Raw genomic sequence first — 19890 nt, forward strand, 5'->3', positions numbered from 1 at the left:
GGGGTACCTGGCCTCGCTGTCCCTCCACACTCTGGGGACCAGGTCCTATTGACTGTCCAAGGTGCAGCCCCACAGTGACACGGGACAGGCCCTCCCAGGGAGGATTTCTGCCCTTTTTGACGCAGTTTGAGCCAGTTTTGTAGGGCTGCTCTGTGAACCAGGCAAATCCAGTGAGCCTGAGCTCGGTGGGGAGGAGCAGAGGGTGTGGAGGCACGAATGCCACAGCCCTTGCTGGGCACAGGCAGAGCTTTGGCCACACAGGATGGGATGTGAGGGGGTGCAGCAGGGCAGTGGCAGTGGGGACACCCCCGGAGAGGACACCCCATGGAAAGGGACACCCTGTAGAGGGGATACCCCGTGGAGGGGACATCCCGTGAAAGGGATACCCTCGTGGACGGAACACCCCATGGAGGGGACACCCCGTGGAGGGGACACCCCGAGGAGGGGACACCCCGTAGAGGGGATACCCTGTAGAGGGGACACCCCGAGGAGGGGACACCCCGTAGAGGGGACACCCCGTAGAGGGGATACCCTGTAGAGGGGACACCCCGAGGAGGGGACACTCCCGAGGAGGGGATACCCTGTAGAGGGGACACCCCGAGGAGGGGACGGCGCTGCTGGCAGCGCTCTCCCCACGGCAGCAGCCGCCCTCGGGCCGGCGGCACCGCCGGTGCTGCCCCGGAGCCGCCTCCCGTCTGTGCCATCTAGTGCCCAGCACAAGAACTGGGACTGACCCAGCCTCTCACCCACAGGGGAACAGCCCGGCTGCTCTGGAACAGCGGCTCTCCTCTCCCCGGGCACTCGCCAAGGCCCGGGCCAGGCAGGGATGTGCTGGTTGGAGCCCTGAGATGCCGCCGCGCCCGCACGGAAAATGGCCCTTAGCTCCAGGTAGGATCGAGCGCGCAGGTGTGGCCGCGGGGGGATGGAGATGGAGATGGAGCGAGTCCCTGCAGGAGGTGCCGGGCAGGTGAGGCTGCCACAGGCTCCAGGCAGGGACAGCAAGGCTTGGAGCTCCTGGGAACCTTGCCTCTGCTTCTCAGGCGTTGTGTTCCCGTGGCACGCTCTAAGGCTGCACGCGTGTTTGAAGGGATGAAAACCGTGACCCTGCCTGGAATTCTCCTATTTGGACAGATTTCAATGCTGTTCCAAGGGAGCGCCTGTTAGCTGTACTTGAGTGAGCACCCTAGACTGAAAACACTTCATTTTTCAGCGTGTTGGGCATAATCTTTGTTATGTCATTTCTTAGGTAAGTTCCTTGTACTAAGTTATTAATTTTTTCAAAAGTTTCTATAGCTGTAGCTTGATTTGCCAGCTTTGATTCTTAACTCTGCCTCTGTCCTCTTTATCCTTTTCAAAGGAATACTTTTCCTCCTTACAGACCCAGTTTCATTTATACGCTTTAAATAAGAGCCAGTGAATCAGGAGCTAACAAATTCTTGCTTCCTTCTTGCTGCATTTTTTTCACCAAATCTTTGTAAGAGATTTAATGGTGGTGTAGGGAACTTCTAACTCAAACCCATCAATATATATCTATCCTTCATATTGGTTTATCACAGCCAGGCATCACATATTTCTCTATATTGAGTTTAATCAGATATTATTTGCCCTGTTTCACAGATGTTTTCAAGTTTTCCACAACTGAAATTTTCCTGATATCTTTTGCTAGCTCCATATGTTATGTTTACTATTTCAGTACTGAGCCACAAGTAAATATCATGAAGATGCTGCCTCTGGCATCCATAAGATGCCCCCCTCAGCTTTTTCCACATGAAGTTTTCATCATTCATTCTTCTCTTGTAACTTGGATTTAAAATGATCACTTGATAGCTGCTTCCCAGGACATCCTGTTAGTGACTTTAGGGAGTTAGCAGTAAAACTATTCAAGGAGCAGATGAGCATATCCTTGTTCTTTGGATCACATCCAGTATCTGTGAGCTCTGCTCCTCTTCTCTTGTGAACTCTTTCTGTGGGTTTGCCTCTCCAGGATGTATTGCACAGGCACATCATACTGTTTCTGAAATGTAAAATACCCTACTGATTTCTTTTTTCCCCTTGGTACTTAGGTGAGGCTGATTGCTTAGGAAGTCTTGGTAGCCTTTTCAAATATGAAAAGGTAGCAGTGCCCCTTAGCATCTGATAGGTAACTGGCTGTAGTGAAAGCCTGGTGGTTTTGGGGCTGGCATGCTTAGAGCTCTCCTGGGTCTGCTATTGATCTTGGCATGTTCCTGCTTTTGAAGAGACTGATCTTTGAGACTAGGCTCCAGGAAATCATTTAAGGATGTGTTTGCATCCTGCTAAGCACTGAAACTGTGAGGATTTCAGTGGGAAGGAAACTCATCTTGAAAGAGACAGTCTTTATCTGCTTTCCTTAATTAGCACTCTCTCTTCCTGGAGGTGACGTTCTCCACAGCATCCCCTTGGCTGCAGGAAGCCACTGCTGGGGTAAAGTCCCCACTTGCCCAAAGCTTAGCTGGTCCTGTGCCCTGAGAGCTTTTCTGAGGTGTCTGAGCTGGGCCAGGTGCTTGCTGTGCTGTGCACAGAGCTGTTTGCACACCTGTGGTGGCCCTTCTGCCAAGACCAAGTGTTGCAGAAGCACAGTTGGTTCTCCAGCAGGGTCCCAGCTCCTCACAGGTCTGTGAGTTCTTTTATCTCAGCTCTTTGTCTCTCAGTCTTTGGAGCTCAGTCTCTAGGGCTTCACACCTTCCCCTGTGCAATCCACTCCCAGGTCTGTTGTGTGCCACACTCAGGCTGTAAAGTGTTTGGTGCCAGCAAGGGCCCATTCTGTGGTTTGTTCCCAGAGCTGCTTAATTAACAGGGAAGTCAAAAAATCTGTTTTGCATTAAAGGAAATGTAGGTTGGAGAGGCAGTGTGATTTACTGCAATCATTTAGCACCAGAAACAGGAGAAAACCCCCATTCAGTCCCCACACCTCAGTGCTGTAACCCCAAGGCCCCTGCAGCAGAGTCAGGGTGGGTGCCCAGCTGTAAATGGGGAGGTTTGGTGCAGGGGGGCCCCTGCCCTGTGCTGAGGAGGTGCTTGGCCCTACCTGCATCATCTCCTCTGGCATGACAGGGCTGTGCTGCTCAGGGGTCCAATGCCTGGGCAGGGCTCAGCTGAGCCTGGCACAGCAAGGGCCTGTGTGACAGCTGTATCCCCAAACGTCCATCCCAGCTTTAATTACACTGACACTGCTGCCTGGCTGTAATTAGCAGCTGAGAAAATCTGAGTGTGATTTTAATAAGCTGAGAGTAATGCAATTTGTCCTTTCTGTACGAGATGCTTTGCAAATAAAAGCTGTAATTAAAAAGCACATGCAGAGGGCAAACAGCCACTGTGCCATCCATGGGTGTGTGACTGCTCCTTGTGCAGAGTGCATGGCACATGGCCTGGCACAGGGGTCCCCCTTTGGGGCAGTCTTCATCCTGGGGCTCCCAAGAGAATGTAAAAACTGCAGCATGGAAAAACTGCAGGATTTGGCTTATACAAAAGGCTCTTCCCTCTCTTCACAGATCCCCTTTGATATACTGTTGGTTCTTGATAAGAATAAGTCTCCTGGGTCCTCCTCCCCATTGCTTTTCATTCCTGTCACTATTGTGTTTCTGTGTTCTCACCCATGAGCCCAAATTAGCTCGAGGCTGGTGGGATCTCGGTGGCAGAGGCCAGCAAGGCAGCCAGGGTGGCATGGGGGGAGTCAGGAAGCCTTTTCAAGAGCAGCCAGCATTTCTGGTAGCCTCAGATCTGAACAGTCAGACCAGCCTCTGGACTCTGCCTCTCTTTCCTGCTCCTTCCTGCTCTCTTAAATCTATATCTACAAAAGGATAATCTCTTTTATCTAGTCTTCTGTCTCTGCACAATTCTGCCCTGCCCTGCTGGAGTTCAAGGTTCATTTCTGTCTGTGGGAGCTCTCCCAGGGGAGCTGCTCTGTTAAACCCCAAAGTCTGTTTCCCACACACCCCCATGACACATCAGGCTGAGCCCACTGCAAATTGTTCCTCTTCCTCAATGCTGTGGGGCAGCTGTGATGGGACAAGGTGGGAAACAGAGGCATAGCAGCTGTCAGAAAATGGTTATACCCACAGCATCAGAGGGCCAGAGCTATTGGCTGGTGTGGGGAGAGTGGGAGCATTGCTGCAGCATGTGGGAAGCCCTTTTGCCTCTATCTGCAAGGCAAGGTGAGAACCTTTCCCAGGGAAGGGACTCTACCCCCCTGCAAAATTCCATTTGTCCCTGATGGCACTGGTTGCTGTGGCTCTCAAAATTTAGGAGGTGTCTGTGTCTGTAGTTTGTAGTACCCCTCCTCTCGACCTGTGGGAGACACCCCAGTCTCTGAGAGTGCATTGCCTGGTGGATCCAAGCATTGCCATTTCTCCCTGGGAAGGTCAGGGGCCAGGTCAGTGGAGGGGGGTTTCAGCAGCTTTGTGCTGTGCCATGCAGGTGGGACTGGCCCACTCTGCCAGCTGATTGCAGCCCTGACATGTTGGGCAAACAAACCAAGCATTCCCCAGAGATCAGGTGGAAACATGACAAACATCTGGCAGTGGAAATGGGAGCAGGTGTGGGCTCAGCAGATGGGCTCAGCACCAGCCTTTGCCCCATCCCAGGCCAGAGAGGCTGTGATGGAAAGGCTGAGCAGCCCCTGTGTGTGGGAGGGAGGGAGAGCTGCTGGGGCTGAGCTGTGCAGGGCTTGTGTCCAGCCCTGCAGCCTGTGTGCCCCTCCCAAAGCCAGGTGTGTGTTCCCAGAGCTGTGCTGGAACAGTCTCTGCCTCCAGCCCAGCTGGCCTCCTCACACTTCCCAGCACAGGTTCCAGGTGCTTTGAGGCAGAGGTTTGTGATTCTGACCTCTCATTAGCAAATGGTCACTTCTGGTGCCCTTGCAGCACCTGAACAGACAGCCTTGAAGGAGACTGGGACAGGCAGGAGATGAACCAGACAGGGACTCTTTTCTCTGATCTGTACTCGAGGGGTGAGTCCTGCTCTCCTGGTAGCATGAGGATCTCTCAGGACACACCACTTGGTGTTTGAGCACCTACCCTTTCCTCAGTCCTGGGTTATGCTCTGCCCAGAGGAGGAGATGCTGCAAGCACCAGTCCTGCCAGATTTCTGCACTCAGGTGCAGAGGCCAGCCAAGACAAGCTTCTTTTGTAGAACTTTGTGACTGCCCTTCTGGACAGCACAGTCACCCAGTGGTTTCATGCACAGCCTTGGGCTGGTGGCACTGAGCACACTCAGCTGCTTTGCCCTGGGGGGCTGAGAGGAGCCTGTCCCATTGTACAACAGTGCCCATCCCACACCTGGGCTGTGGCTCGTGGTGTGCACCAAGACTGAACCTGTGCTCTGTGTTTCTCTCCTAAGGTCAAAACTGATGGGCTGCAAATGTTCACACAGACATGAACTGTCTTGCCCAACCCTAGCTGGACTAAATGAAATCCTGAAGCACTAGGGCAGTAGTAGATCTGCAGTGAGTAGTTTCTTTAGAAAGAAAAATTCATTTATTTCCTGAGGCTGTTGTTCTGGGGAGAAAATCCAGAGAGCACGAAGTGCTGAGAACCACTGGAATAAAAGAGTTGCACATCCAGATTCACATTTAGGGTGTGAGCTGTCTTGCATGGTGTGCACCTTTCCTGTGTACTGCAATATGAACTATTTGTATGGCTGCTGGGCACCCTCCTCACTGCCCACAGCAGGGAAAGGGGTCCCAGTGTAAAGGTCCATGAAACTGTTGCTTTTGGGTGCTCATCCCTAAGGCAGATTTGCCCTCTGAAGCCTGGCAGTAGTGTAGCCAGAATGTGCATAGCCCCTGCCCTCTCAGTGCAAATTAGAGCTTTATCCACAGCCCTCTCAGGCACTCAGTGGGATTTCTTCCCTCACAGCCCTCACAGCCAGCTCTGTGCTGGTTGATTCCCAGGGGCTGAGTGGCCCTGCAGTGCAGGCAGAAGGCACCTCCAGGGCTGGGTGAGCAGGCTGACAAGTGGGGATAACAGATTTGGGGGTGGCTGCACTGCTGCTGTGCCCCATCCCTCTCTGAGAGTCTGCTACCCTGACCCTGCCCTGTGTTCCATTGAAATCTTGCCTAAAATAACCCAGGACAGATTCTGGCTTACCAGGACTTGCTGAATTTTATGCTGAGAGGTTTCATTTGTTGGTCCAAGAGCAGTGGAGCTGAAACTGCTGAGAGAGGAACAAGAAGCTTCCTGGGGCTTCCTGAGAAACTCTCACAAGGCAAAGTTTGGCTGGGCTGCACACACAGATCTCTGTGGGTCAGTGTTCATTCATGTCCACAATAACTTCTGAGCCTCACATCTCCAAGTCCCACTGATTCTTAAGCAGAATGGAAAGTGGACCTTGAGTCTTGCTGGGAAAGTTTGTGTTCTTCTGGTTTTAGGGCCCTCTTGCTTAGGTTAGACTTTAACAGTGATTAGTTACATAAGAACTTTCTGTAATTATCTGTGAGTTTTCCATTAAGTGGCAAAACCTTTGAACTTCCCCCCAGCTCCTCTGCTGCTATCTAATCTGCTGTCTTCTTTCACAAGGAAATGGAGGCTGCTACCTTCACGTTTTATTAATTTCCTGTTTAAGTGGAGGAGTGAGAAACACTGAACACATCATCCCATGGAGCTCTAGGCACAGAGCAGTAGATCAGTGTCAGCTTGTGTCACTTCCAGCTGCCTCTGGATTTACTGCATGTATCAGGCACGGGACAGGGAAGAAAGCTGATGTCTAGGAACATGGTTAAGGAATCTGGGGAGAAGATTCCTCATTCCAGCCCAGGCACTGACCTGCTCTGAAGCCCTGGGCAAGACTGTCTCTGTTGTCCTGTCTCTGAAGTGGGGATATGAATGCTTTTATCATGTAAGGCTCCTTGGCCCTGATAGTAGCCTTAAAATTATGTTAAGTAGTGAATTTTTGTGGTGATGATGATGATAAGAATTCGGCAGTCTGGACAGTTTATGGAGTTTGGAGATCTTCCTGTAGGTGCAGCAAGTGCTGGAGGTTCATATTTGGTTGGCAGCTTCACACAGTCTCCCCTGTGTCTCAGTCTGTTACATGAATATCAGTGGAGAAATAGAGGAAAGGACCTATTATGACTGTTCTTTGTGCTTACAGTTTGGTTAGGGTTTGTCAACCATCCAGGGTGTTTAGGCTGTCTCCAAACAATCCAGTAAAAAAATCCTGCACCTTGAGCAAGTGGGGAGCTTTCCTTGGGATGGACAGGGTCTGCTGCAGTTGAGGTTGTACTAAAAATACCTGTTGGGTGCAGATTCTTTTTTGAATCAGGATAACAGAACAACTCAATATTAATTATTTCTGTTTCATTCCCAATAGCTCCACAGCCAGGTCCCCCCCAAAACAATAGAACAAGAGGGAGCAGTTTACTGAGATTCCGTAATTTGCAGGAGAGTGCAAATATAGTAGAGCAAATCTTGCATTGGTAAGAGAGACCTAGTTTGTCCTGGATCTGAAAAAATCTCTCAAGCAGCATTCCTGGCAGTTAAAAAGGGTTCTCAGTTTGTATCTGCTTTCAAGTCCCTTGGCACTATCAAAACAGATCCATTCCTCAGGATAAGAGAGACTCAGACTGTGATGTGCACAGGAATGCTCCTTACAGTGCACAGGAACAGCTCCTTTACTTGAGATAACGTGGTGTTGTGTGGCCAGGGGACAGCTCTGGCTAAAAAAATAACCTGTGAATGTGTAAAGGCACTGTTGCTCTCCAGTTCAGTTCACTATGCATTGCACAAGCAGCCCTTCTTGCAAGAGTCATTCCCATATCTCCCTTCCCCACCCAAATCTGAGAATTACCCATGGAGGTTCCTGTCAGTACGAGGTTTTGGTTCTTGGAGCTGGTGGTTTGTGTTTGGCTGTCATTGCATGATCTGTGGATCTTGGTGCAGTTCCTGGCAGAGGATGGTAACTCTGTGAATTCCACTTTGTGAAAGCCTGGACTGGCTCCTGCCCTTTCCAATTGCCTCATCTGAGAGCACACAGAAACCTTTTGATAGACCTGGGCTCTCCCTTTATACAGCAATCACAGACCTGCCCGACCGATTGTTTATAACCTTTGGATTAGGCAAACCTTGTCCCAATGCCTGATGTGGCTTTTCACAGTCTAACAAACCCTTCAGTGAGTGATCAACAAAACTGAAATGAAGGAAGTCAAAAATGAATTATTTTCCCTTTGGACAGCAGTGGTGTATCCTTGAGAGATTTCCTCTCCATTCACAGGGTTCAAGATTTCCTCTGATGGAGAAGGGCAGGATGTGCCTCTCAAGAGCTTCCCAGGTCAGTGTCCAAGACACCACCATTTATGGGAGGCACATTTCTTCTCCTCTACAGAGCTCTCAGCCCCTATGGCCATGGAGCTGGGCAGTGCTCCAGCATTTGCCAACTTGGAAGAGTGCAGGAATGGGATTTTCTCTGTCAGGATGGGTTTGGGGTCACCGGTGCTCTAACACAGAGGGTGTCCTCCCTGTCAGGACTTGTGCCAGGGGAAACCAGCAACTTGGCAGAGAATTGTTTGATGCATGAAGAAAAGAAACAGCCCTGCCAGTACAGATTCACTCCTGGGACTACCTAACATCAAAGTATTGTCTCCATTCAACTCTGATCTTTGCTTGCTCCCCACCCTCTAGGCTGTTCCCTTTACCGTGAGAAAGCACAGCACGGAAAGTGCTGGACCACTCTGTTCTCATCTTGCCCTGTGAGCCAGCAATTCTTCAGGGACAGGAGGGGGAAGGGTGGCATGCCTTTACTGCTCAAAGATAGGGCTCCATTACATCACCCTCCCCTTCTGACCACTCCCATATATGAAGCCTTGCTCCTACTGAGCTCTGTGTGACCAGTCTTGTTTTTGGAGTCCGTGCTTCTGGGAACTCTTGAGGAATAGGGGGCAAGAGAAGCAGGCAGAAGAGCCTTCTTCTGGTGTCACTGGCTGAAGGTGAACTGCACCCAGGGAGAACAGAGCTTTTAAAGTAGTAAGTAAGCAGTGTGATTTTATCTTATCATCTCCATACTTGGTTGGATTGGGGTGTGAAATAGAGGAGTTGTTTCTTTCCCTTTATTGCGTACCTTTCCAGCTCATTAATCCTATTTTATTAAAGGCTACCTTTGTTTCACAAGCCTACAGGATCAGGTTTGAAGAGCAAGTGTTTCTCTCTTGCAAGGATTGGCAGGACTCGATCTACTGTGTTGCCTTTGGATTGCCTCAGTTAGCAAAAGCAGCAGGGTCTCTCCTCTCTGTCCAGGCAAGCTGAACAGCTGCTGAGCCACGCTTTAGAGTGGTGCTGTGGCTTGCCAGGGTCAGCAGCACATGGACTTCAGGAAGGATTGGGGTTTCTTACAGGCTGAGATCAGAGCAAGGAGCTGGAAGTCTAGTGAGCTGGGATCTCAATCCATCACTGGGGAAGACATTTCCCCTCTGCATGGCCCATCCAACCCTTTGAAGGTACTGTCTACCACCCAAGCTGATGCTGGTCTCTGCTCCTTTTTGGGTTATAAAGGTCTATGAAAGTTGGTGCAGGGTCATTGGCCTAAGGGTCAATTTGACCCTGGTTTTGCAGGTAGCATAAGTGATGAGAATTGCTGATAGGAGAAGTGCTGTTTTGGCAAGCTGACACAGGAAAGGCTCCCAAAACAACCAGAGAGGTCAGAGCTACACAAATATGGGAAGGCAGATTTCATGGGGTCCTGAAGATGAGAAATTCTTACTTCAATGTCCCTCTGGCAGGTGGTGCTCATCAGAGGAACTAAGGTCTAAGAAATAGGCTGAAATCCATAGATCTTGGATCCCTCTTCTTTCCATGTCATTCTGTGCTTGCTGAAAAATGTAAGCCCTGTTGTTGTGGCAGGTTTTTTACCTGGTACCTAGGGGAAAGGCCAGGAGGCAGGTGCAGAACCAGAAAAGCTGCAGGGGCAATGGGATGATGCTGATGGCATGATCCAGAAGCAGGGTTGAGGGTCAGTGCTGTGGGACAGAACAGAGTTCCTGATGCAGAGCAGGCAAAGCACCCAGTAGAGCACAGGTCAGGGGATCATTCATGTATGTGGAAACTGGCCTGTGAAGGAGAAAGAAATATTCTGGAATGAATCAAGCAGTCCCCATTTGTAAAAATAAAATAAAAAATCTATTGCAAAGAACTATCAAGGGCAACTGTATTTGTATGAAAATGAGCAGATTCTGCCAAGGAAAATGAATATTTAGACACATGAAGGACCAGAACAGCAACTGGGAGACTCTGCTCATTATCAGAACAAAAAGAATGGCTCTCTCCTATGTGTGTTGAGAAAACAAAGACCTGCTGCTGCTGGAGGCTGGATCCCCTCTAAGATGCCAGAGGTGGGCTCTGCAGGACCAGAGCTTTCCCTCTCGAGGTCCCAGACCTGGGCTGCATTTCCTGATCCAGGCATCCACAGGGAACAGGAGGGAGATCAGGAGAGGCAAAGCCATTCAAACCAGCTCTATGGTCATTAAGGTATTCACCTACCTGTAGAGTCTTGGTTTAGCAAAAACAGGTGAATTTAAGCAGGTAGTTACAAATTATTTAAAAAAAAAAAAATAAAATCAAAAAACTCTTTTCCAACTTCAGCTTAGGTCTGAGAAACCTCTTCAGTGAATGCAGTCTTGAGTTCATTTATCAGAACTGGAATCCAGGCTTTTTGGTGGCCTCACCCACCTATCCAGATGCTCTACAACTATAAAATACACAGTTATCTGCTGTGGCAGGTGTGACTTTACATCAACCTTACATAAACATTACATAAACCCTTCTGCAGAGCACCAAGAAAGTCCAAACTTCATCTGTGATCTGAGAGCTTCAGTGTGCATGTGCAGGACAGGTCCAAGTGCAGCAGGCAGGAGAAACTGGGGAAAACCTCTAGCCTTGAGAGAGAGGGCATTGTTCATTTTTTGCCCTTTTCTTTCACCTTTTTTTGTCCTCCTATCTTCATTCATTTATTTTGTCCCCCTTCGTTTCTGCTTCCTCTGTTTTTCTCTTCACCATTTTAGGTTTTTTTCTTTCCCTGTGTCATTCCCTGTTCTTTCTTCTCTCTCTTTTTATTTGGGAATGGTGAGTTTGAGGGGAAGCCGTGTGGGACTGTGTTGCTGAGCTCATTGCTGGCTGCTGGGGAAAAGGCAGCTCTGTCAGCTGCAAGGACACTCCCTTTGGTGGCCTGGCAGAAAGGCTTTGCAAAGATTAAAGGGCTTTATAAAGCTGGTAGATAAGTGGTACAGATTGATGTAGGTTTTGGAAACTGCAGAGCTTGTAATAAAATTAATGAGTAAGATTGAGTTTAGATAGCAGAGAGATAAAATTGAGGAAAAATGATAAAAGAAGGCAGAACTTTGGACAGAGGACAGCCACCCTTTTCTGGAAGGGTGAAGCAGAAGGGCTTCTGCAACAGCAACCAACAACTTCCAAGCACTGAGGAGACCCAGTAGTTCACACAGCACTGTCCCAGCAACACTGCTGCAGCTGCCTCTGGGGTTAGAGGGATACAACCAGAACTGGTTAACCAGTGTGGCTGACAAGAAAGGGTTAATAAACCTTCCTCTTTACCAGTTATCTTCCACTTGCTTACCTTTGTCCCAGGGAAAATTGTGCACCTGTGGGTGATAATGGGAAATCCATAAAATGAAAGCATCTGGGTTTGGTGGGTGGTTCCATTTCAGCAGGTGAGTTACAGTGAAAGCAGCTCTCACTGGAGGGGAAGGAGGTGCTTTGGCTGTGCACAACCATCTGCTTGGTTATTTTCAGCTCTGTAAGGCAACTTTTGTGTCCCTGCTCTTAGTCAACTGGACCTCTTGCTTTCCACTCTTAAAGTCCCTTTCCTCTAAGAGTCTCCCCTAGTGGCTTTTCCAGGGCTTTTTCAGCAGTGCTCTCTTTTTTGAGTCAGTGTTTCTTAGGCATGCTTAGCCTGAATTGGAATTGTCTGCTACCCATACAGCTGGTACTTAGCTTCTACTGGTTGCCCCATCATGGAAGAAAAGAGAAAGGAGTCAAAAAGGGAACTATTGTTTAGTAGGGAGAAGCCTCACAAGCTCTGTGTTAGTGGACACTCAAGATGCTCTTTTTGATGCTCATGTTCAGGTAGTAGTGGATTGCAACACTGCTTTATTAGAAGAGAAGGAATTCCTCATGGGAAAAATAGTTAACCTGCAACAAGAGGTAAACCTAAGCTACAAAATCTTGTAATAGCACCCATTCCAATAATGCATTGGGAAATGGAGGCTTTGGGTTGCTTGTTCTGCCATAAAAAGAAGGAGTCTAAGCAGAAGATGTGGTCTGTGCTCTGTGAGTCTTTGCTGGGGTTGCTTCGTGAAATTCCTACAGAAAAAAATCAACAAGGGTGGGGGGAAGAAACAAAAAGAAAAACTCCCCAGAAGTGCCTCAGGTTGCCTGATGCTTTTCAGTGTCTGCAAGTTCCATGACAAGAGGTATGAAGGCATTGCTTCATATGCTGAAAGATGCACTCCTGGGTTGCTCAAGTTCCAGTGTAATAGCACATGCTAATTTTTGGGGATAGTTAAAGGTGACCATGCCATGAATATTACAGATGGAAGCAGGTGACAAGTCCTTCAGATTTTTTTTTTTTATTTATAGTGGGTTGAGAAGAGCAAGTCAGCAATGCACCTGCATTAAACATGGCATTACTGCTTGAGCTGTGGCTTTGCAGCTTGAAACATGTAAGGCTGAGTTATAACAGGGCTCTCTATTATTTTAGTGCCTAGACAGAGATACTTGATAGTTGCCAAATATTGTGTGCAGCTGAAATAAGGTAGCTGTGCCTAGCACAACCTGTACACAGCAGAGTTCACCCTTTGGAACTGCAGGCACTGACTTCAGGTTTCATAACTTTCTCTGACCCCATCTTCAACTCTACTTATCCATAAGTGAAAGAGTAACTTGCTGAGGAGCATCCAACCTGTTCCAGCTCTGTGCTGGTGAGAACATGGCACTGCATTGTCCTTGAAGAAGGACAGAATTTGCTTTGTTTTGTTGGGTCACTGGTGTAAACCCTGCCTTTCAGCAATGGGGGTGAAATACAGTGGGATAAATATGATTTAGAGCTGGGGCTTTCTTACAGCCTCTCCATTTCACCTTGCACCCTCTGAGACAAATGTGACAGGGAGACTCTCCTCTGACCCAGACCTACTTTGGGGACATAGCAACTTTAGAACTATGAAAATATTGAGAATAAAACCTGGTACTGTCATGTCTTCAGGGTCAGTAAATTAAGAAGAGGGTTCTGCTCAGTAGACTGCATCTTAAATTCCCCTCCCAGTATTAAAGGTGTGACAGACTGAAAGTGCACCTTGATTTATTTGGGGCAGAGACCAGATAGCTTTCCACACTGTTTGCTTTTTTAGAGGAGAGTTGTGTGCTCTTGTCACAATCTTTTTCTGTGGAGCACCATGAATCTCACATCAATAAATTAGACACAGTGAGAGGGGTGTGTGTTAACAGCTGCATGTGGCCTGGGCTCTGAATGTGCAGTTTAGACTGGCTGGAAGGAATAGCAGATACATCAAATCCTTCTGGGCCTGCAGAGTATTTTCTGTGCCAGTATCTACTTTTCAGAAAGCTTCCATTTTTTGCTGAAGACCTCTTGGACAATAGCAATATAACTGAAGGGGCCTGTGCTCTTCATACAATGCCTTGAAAAGGGTATTTGAAAGTAATCTTTGAAAGATGGGCACAGGCTATGTTCCTTCCAAATGTCTCAGGGCTGAAATGCTCATGTTTTATAGTTCTGATTTTTCCATATGTAAATGTTAAACAGAGCTCCATTTTGTGGCTATTATGGAAAAGAAGATGTATTTTTAGGCAGAGAAAATATCACCCTAAAGCTTTTTATCTTGGAACCAGGCCAGACTTTGTTAATGAGTCAGTGTGGTACAGCTCCTGTCCTTCTGCAGCAAGTGGAGATCTGGTGTACCAAAGGTTGGAGTGGGGCAGAGGGACTGGGCTGGCTTGGAGCTGAGGCATTGACCTCTTGCCTGATACCTGTAAGCCCAGAGCTGGCATCTAAGGTGCTGCCTGGCATCCAGGCAGACTTTGCCTCATCCTGTGTTTGCAGAGTGCCTTCTGGCTGAAAGGCAGGCTGAAGATGTGGGCTTAGATCCTCACTGTGCCCAAGCTCCAGGCAAGCTGTGATTTGGTACATTCTGGATGGGCATTGAGCTCATGTTCAAAGGAGGGTCTGGGATTTCTGGCAAGCCATGGATAGAAACAGTGGCCTAAGCTTTAGCTGAGTCCATAGAGTCCAAGGACAGACAAAGAAAGCTCTTTACTTAGTCTGGGGTCTGCTGGGTTCTGCTGCATTTCAGCAGCAGGTGAGCTGCAGACTTAGAGCTGCAACTGTGCTTCCAGACTTGGCAGGAGCAGACACGGACTTAAAATCCTCAGTGAGGTTTAGTGATGGAGGGCAGGTTTGCTCATCCCTGCCTTCCTGCTCTGCCATGCTGCCTGCCAGAGGGTGCTGCTGTGGGAGCAGGCCAGGCAGAGCAGGCAGCCCATCTTCTCACTGCAGCTGGAGCATTAATCTGATGAGAACCTGATGCCATTTTAAGGTGGTGTGGCTGAGATTGCAGGTGTGTGAGCTGCCCAGGTGCCCTGGCACTGCCAGCCCACACTTGGCACACAGGGTATTCCCACTGTTATAGGTAATAAACGAATCAAACCGAATTAAAATGTTAAATTGGCAAATTTTATTTTCGCGACCAAAATACGGTCCTGGAAAGCCACAACCTGAAAAAACAATACCGAGCCCAGGGTCGGAATTGGGTGAACACACGATGTTACCCAGCCTCTATCGCACTGGGTTCCCCTGGTGTTCACGTCGCTGTCTTGGTTGGCCTCTTTTTTATACTGTTTTTCATAGCCTGGAGCGGGACCGTCCTTTGTTTCTTTCAAATTCAGCTCTGGTGTCCACACAAGACAAAGTCCTTCCTGCTCCTTGACGAGATTTTGTGTCCGTTGTGTATTGCTTTTAGGTGGTTGATTTCATCTTTACGGGGACCAGAGTCGGGGAATGCAGTCCTGGTGATGGGTTTTTCGGGAAATGCTGCTCTCCTGTGAGTTTCCAGGCTTCCCCAGGAGATAGGTGCTTATCGGTAGCAGTCCGGCCTGTAGATATGTTAATTTACCTAGTTCTGAGGCAATCACTGCCGTTACCTGTGGCTCGTTTATTTTGCAGACTTATTTTATACAAAACACGAATTACAATATGGTATATATATATCACACCACCAAGTGTGATCTCAGCTGAACCTGGCAGTGTCTGGGTTTAAGATGAAGGGACAGACACAAAATCCAGTATCTCTGTGAACATGAGGGTTTAGGCAAGAGTGGTGTGAGGGTACCTGACCATTGGAGACATCATGTGTTTAGAATCACAGAACAATTTAGGTTGGAAAAGACCTTTAAGATCATTGGGTCCAACCATTAACCCAGCACTGCCAAATCACCATTAAACCATGTCCCCAAGTGCCATATCTACATATTTTTTAAATCCCTCCAGAGGTGCTTACTCCAGCTACTTTCTGGGGTAGCCAGAACACCATTTCAGTGAAGAAATTTTCCCTAACATCCAGCCTAAACCTTCCCTGGTGCAACTTCAGTCCACTGTATTTGCTGAGTTGCTTGATCAGAAGTTCAGAGCTAGCAATGGGGTGAGGCAAAGTATTTGTACCATGTAGTAACCAAATCCAGAAACACAGAATGATTCTGCTGTTGATAAACAATCTTCATGGATCCTAAAATATGCATTTTAAGAGGTGTGGATTCTTGACTCTTCACCTAGTCAATGATTACTTCTGCATTCCTCTGGTACTGTGAATTCAAACATAATGAGTTTCAATGGGCTCATCTCTGTGAGCAGAGCAGTACAAATACCAAACACGACTTTTGGAGAGCTTTTAAGGGAAAGTAAGTGGTTACTGCCACTGCTACAAGGATGTTTTCCCCCTAGGAAAGGGTTCACTTCCTGAGAAAGGACAATCAGAGGAGGTCAGTACACACAGGTGTGTGCAAAAGGACAGGACCAACTTGCAAATACTCTTGAGAGGTAAGGGGGAAACAGGAATTACTTCATTGAGCCATTCCCCTCTACCTGAAAATGCTGTGTGGGATTTCTTGTTCAACAGAATGTGTGAAAATGTGACTTTTTTAGGAAGCATGAAAGCTTGCCAAAAGGGAATGATAGACCTGACTAACCAGTCTGAATGAGTTCAGGTCTAATAAACAACTTCTGGTTTAATGGCAAAAGAGCACCTGAAAACATCTTTTGCAACAGTTGGGAGAACTGAGCTATTTTGATGAAGCATTTTGGCTTTAAATTTGGAGTGACTTTAAGAATAGTATTTTTAATGGGTTTATAAAACTTTAATAACTTGCATTTTGAGATTGAATTCACCACTCGTGGGTTTTTGGGAGGTCCTCAACTAGGAAACACTGTGAAAGCCATGTGGAATGGGCAATTCTGTGTTTATTCCACCTTTCTGCCTTTTTATTTTTCCACTTCATAGTTTATGCTGAAGTGTCTTAAAATAAAAAAGTATTGGATTTGATGCTAAAATTTCTGTAGGGGGACATGGGGGATTTTTGAGGAAAAAGTTGCTTCAAGAGGAAATTATTGCCTCTTTCTCAGTGCACTCAGAATTGGGTGGAATACTACATGCCATTGGGCTTCAGAAAAGGCTGTGCCTGTGGAGGAGTCTCAAGCTGTGATCACAAGAGTCTCCTTGAGCAGCACCTGAGTTCCAGCTGAGCAGCCCCTTCATTCACAGGCTTAGCTCCCAGTCCTTTTCAGTGCTGATTATCTCAGCAATAAGCAGGGACCACGGATCCCCACTGAGGCTTTTCTCCTGCAAACTGATGAGTATCCTCACGAGTCTCCAGTGCTGGGATTAGCCAAGAGGGGGGTGCTGGACAGGAACCAGCATGGAGGCACTGTCTGTGAGGAAGGCTTTTAACTCAGTTGAGTGGAATTGATGTTTCTCCAGGAACTGCTTTGTCCTCCTGCTTCAGGTGGGAACAGTGCCTAGGTCTGAATTTGGAAGCCTTCATGGCTTGGCTGAACCTCTGCTTTAGTTCCCTTAGCACTGGTGGAGCTGAGGACTGTGTAAGACTTAATTAAAATATTCCATGATGGAATGTCATTGTTTGTCACGTGACACAGGAGCATGGCCCGTGTCCTGTGACAAGAGTCCAGATTTCCAAACTATCCTTGCACTTCTTGTGCTGCCTGGGGAAAGCAAGGGTGGATATCTCCAAGCTAATGGCCCAGTAGTGGCTGCTGGGCTGTGAGTGGGAGCACAGGGAGCTCTCAGGAGCAGGTGCTGAGGTATGAAGCTCTTGTAGGATGGGCTAAAGCAGAAACCTGTTGGGTTAAAGTTTGTGGTTAAAGTTTTAGATGTTGTCAGTGGATGCTTTGTTTACTACTTCATTTGGGAACAAAGCAGTGCCTGATCATGCCTGGAGTCCCACTGGTATCCCACTGTTCTCTCCCCACTGCTTTCTGGCTGGTGTATCTCCTCCTCCTCTTCCAATTCTCCTGGCACTTTCCCTGACCATGGCAGATTCCTCATCTCTTCAGGGTGCCCCAGCCCTCTTGGCAGAGATGTCAGACCCTGCATCTCCTGCCTGACACTAAATAGCAGCCCCCTGCTGCACTGGGGTACTTTTAATTCAGACCCAGTGTCATGTTTAAATAAGGTTGTGCATGTTGTGACACATCTGAGTACAGTTCAATGGGGCTGTTTGTACAAGCCTAGCTCTGCTCCTTGCTGGTCCACCCCCTCTCCTAATGTAGATTAAGACAGTCAGGCTACTTTCAAAATTCCATTTAAGACTGGCTGGTGGACCTTTATAACAGTGAGAAATAATTGTATTGCTTTTAATTGCTTTATAGCCCCTCTTTCCTGGAGACCTTTTGCTGCTGCCAAAGCACTCTGTGACTGAAGCCAGGCTTCCAAACAGCTGGATTTGGCAGAGATGTGGAGGTTAAAGCCAGCCTCAGCAGACAGTGGCTGGGGAGCCTGCTCAGGTGGTGGCTTGCAGCTGCTGTTCCACTCCCAATAATAAATCATAATGGAGACTCAACTCAGAGTTCAAACAGACCATTGGTCAAAAAACCCAGCTCTTTCTGCAGTGTGCCTGCCCAGGGCACAGGGAGTATGGAGAGGGGGGTTAGCAGTGGATGTCTGCAGGCTCCTGATCCTTCCTGTTTGCTGTACATCAAACTAAATGCACATTTGGCTCTGCTGTGCCACAGTTGGAAGGCAGTGAGGGCTGTGCTTCCCTCTAGGGTCAGGTGTGGGATGGGCTAAGCAGTTTATGGGAGCTGAGCTGGCAGCAGGGCAGGAGAGGATTATCCTGAGCTGGGTTTGCTCCCTGCTCATTGCTGGGGAAGAGAAAGCTGCAGGTCTCGAGCTCATACATCTGCTGCTTCCTGGGCAGGATCAGGCTGACAGATTGCACAGATACACCTTCATTAAGAGCATTCACTTGAGTTGCAGAGGCACAGGGTGGTGCCATGGTACAGCACAGCTCAGTGCTGCTGCATGGCAGCCTGTGTGTGCTGCTGCCCAGTGGTGCATGTCTTATCCTCATGCCTGGCAGGTCAGGAGCTGTGCCTGAATCATATGAAGTTGGCTGGAGGGCCCTTTCCAAGGTCTGTGCACTCAGCAGGACACAGCATGGAGCTCTTTGGTCTATGGGATGCTCACAGGTGTGATCCCATTCCAGAGAGGAGGTGAGAGCAGAGGCACCTGCCTGAAACTTCTGCTTCTCTCCTGCTGTCAGAGTCACTTGCCTGATGAGGCAGTAAGCCCCTGCAGGGGCCCAGCAGTGAGAGAACAGCTGTGGAGAAGAGCTGCAGAGCCCAGCCAGGAGCCCAGGGGTTAATTCAGCACTGCAGGGTTTGAGCCAGCCCAGGCTTGAAGGACAGCCCAGCACAGAGCAGCCTTCAGACCAAACAAAGTACCTTCTGCTGAGCTGGGGCACAGATGAAAGATCCCATGGCATTTCTTGTGAAGCTTGGAGGAGACTGCCAGTGCTGAAGCTGAAATCTTTCTGCCAACAAACAAAACTGTCTTTAAACTCTGAGGCTGTGTGTGAGCTATTGTTGAGGACATAATGGCTTCTCTGTTTCCCTGCACAGTCATTGCTCTGCAAACACACCACTGGTCTCTTTTAAAAAAGTAGTTGAGTGTAAATTAAGTTCTAGAACCTGGAAAGAGGTTTCATCCATTTACTTTTACTACCCTCAGCTGACATTTGTTTACAGAGCAGCACATACAGTAGATTTACAGCTGCTTTACCTGGATGGAGATGGGCATCTTTAGTGCTCAGAGTGAGACTCAGATACAGGGCTTGGATAGCAAATGTGTATCTCCTGGGTTAAGCCAGGGGGTGAGGCTGGGGGGGCCTGCTTGCTAATCACCCCCCTCTAAGAAAAGTTTTGGTTTGGCTGGCCTGGCCTGTTTTCTCTAGTTAGCTCAGTGCTGGCACACACTGCTGCCTTACCCTGAGTGTGGGCTGCTGCAGGGCACTGAGTGCTGCTCTGGCTGCTGGACTTCTCTCTGCCTTGGGCTGCTGGGCATCCACAGTGGGGTGGTGCATCTGTTCTTCCATGGACTGGCTTTTCTCTGAGGATGGCAGATGCTTTGGTAAGGTAAAGAACACCTTGGCTATTGTGCTGAAGTTGTTGTAAAAACCCAGAGCTGCAGTACAAAGGGGGAAGGTGGTCTCTGAAGGTAATATGATTAATTTAGGTCTATTTTGCTGGAACAGTCTTGTAATAGAAAAGAAAATAGGTCAGAGTAGCTGTTGAAGCTGTATTTGCTGAACTGCCTGTCCCACCAAGGTGGCAGTGACTCTCCACCCACTCTGC

The 19890-nt window shown here is 48.3% G+C and overlaps 1 protein-coding gene across 1 annotated transcript in view; it reads left to right on the forward strand.

Annotated features, from left to right (window-relative positions):
* Positions 1-706: 706 nt before the first annotated feature.
* Positions 707-19890, forward strand: part of GGT1 (gamma-glutamyltransferase 1) — a 31057-nt gene continuing 11873 nt past the window's right edge. The window contains exon 1 of the mRNA XM_056504093.1: positions 707-888. Within this exon, the coding sequence (XP_056360068.1) occupies positions 872-888 (17 nt within the window). The 5' untranslated portion in view covers positions 707-871. The remainder of the gene's footprint in view (positions 889-19890) is intronic.

The sequence above is a fragment of the Oenanthe melanoleuca genome, chromosome 15, assembly GCF_029582105.1.
Source record: "Oenanthe melanoleuca isolate GR-GAL-2019-014 chromosome 15, OMel1.0, whole genome shotgun sequence".
NCBI classification, from domain to species: domain Eukaryota; kingdom Metazoa; phylum Chordata; class Aves; order Passeriformes; family Muscicapidae; genus Oenanthe; species Oenanthe melanoleuca.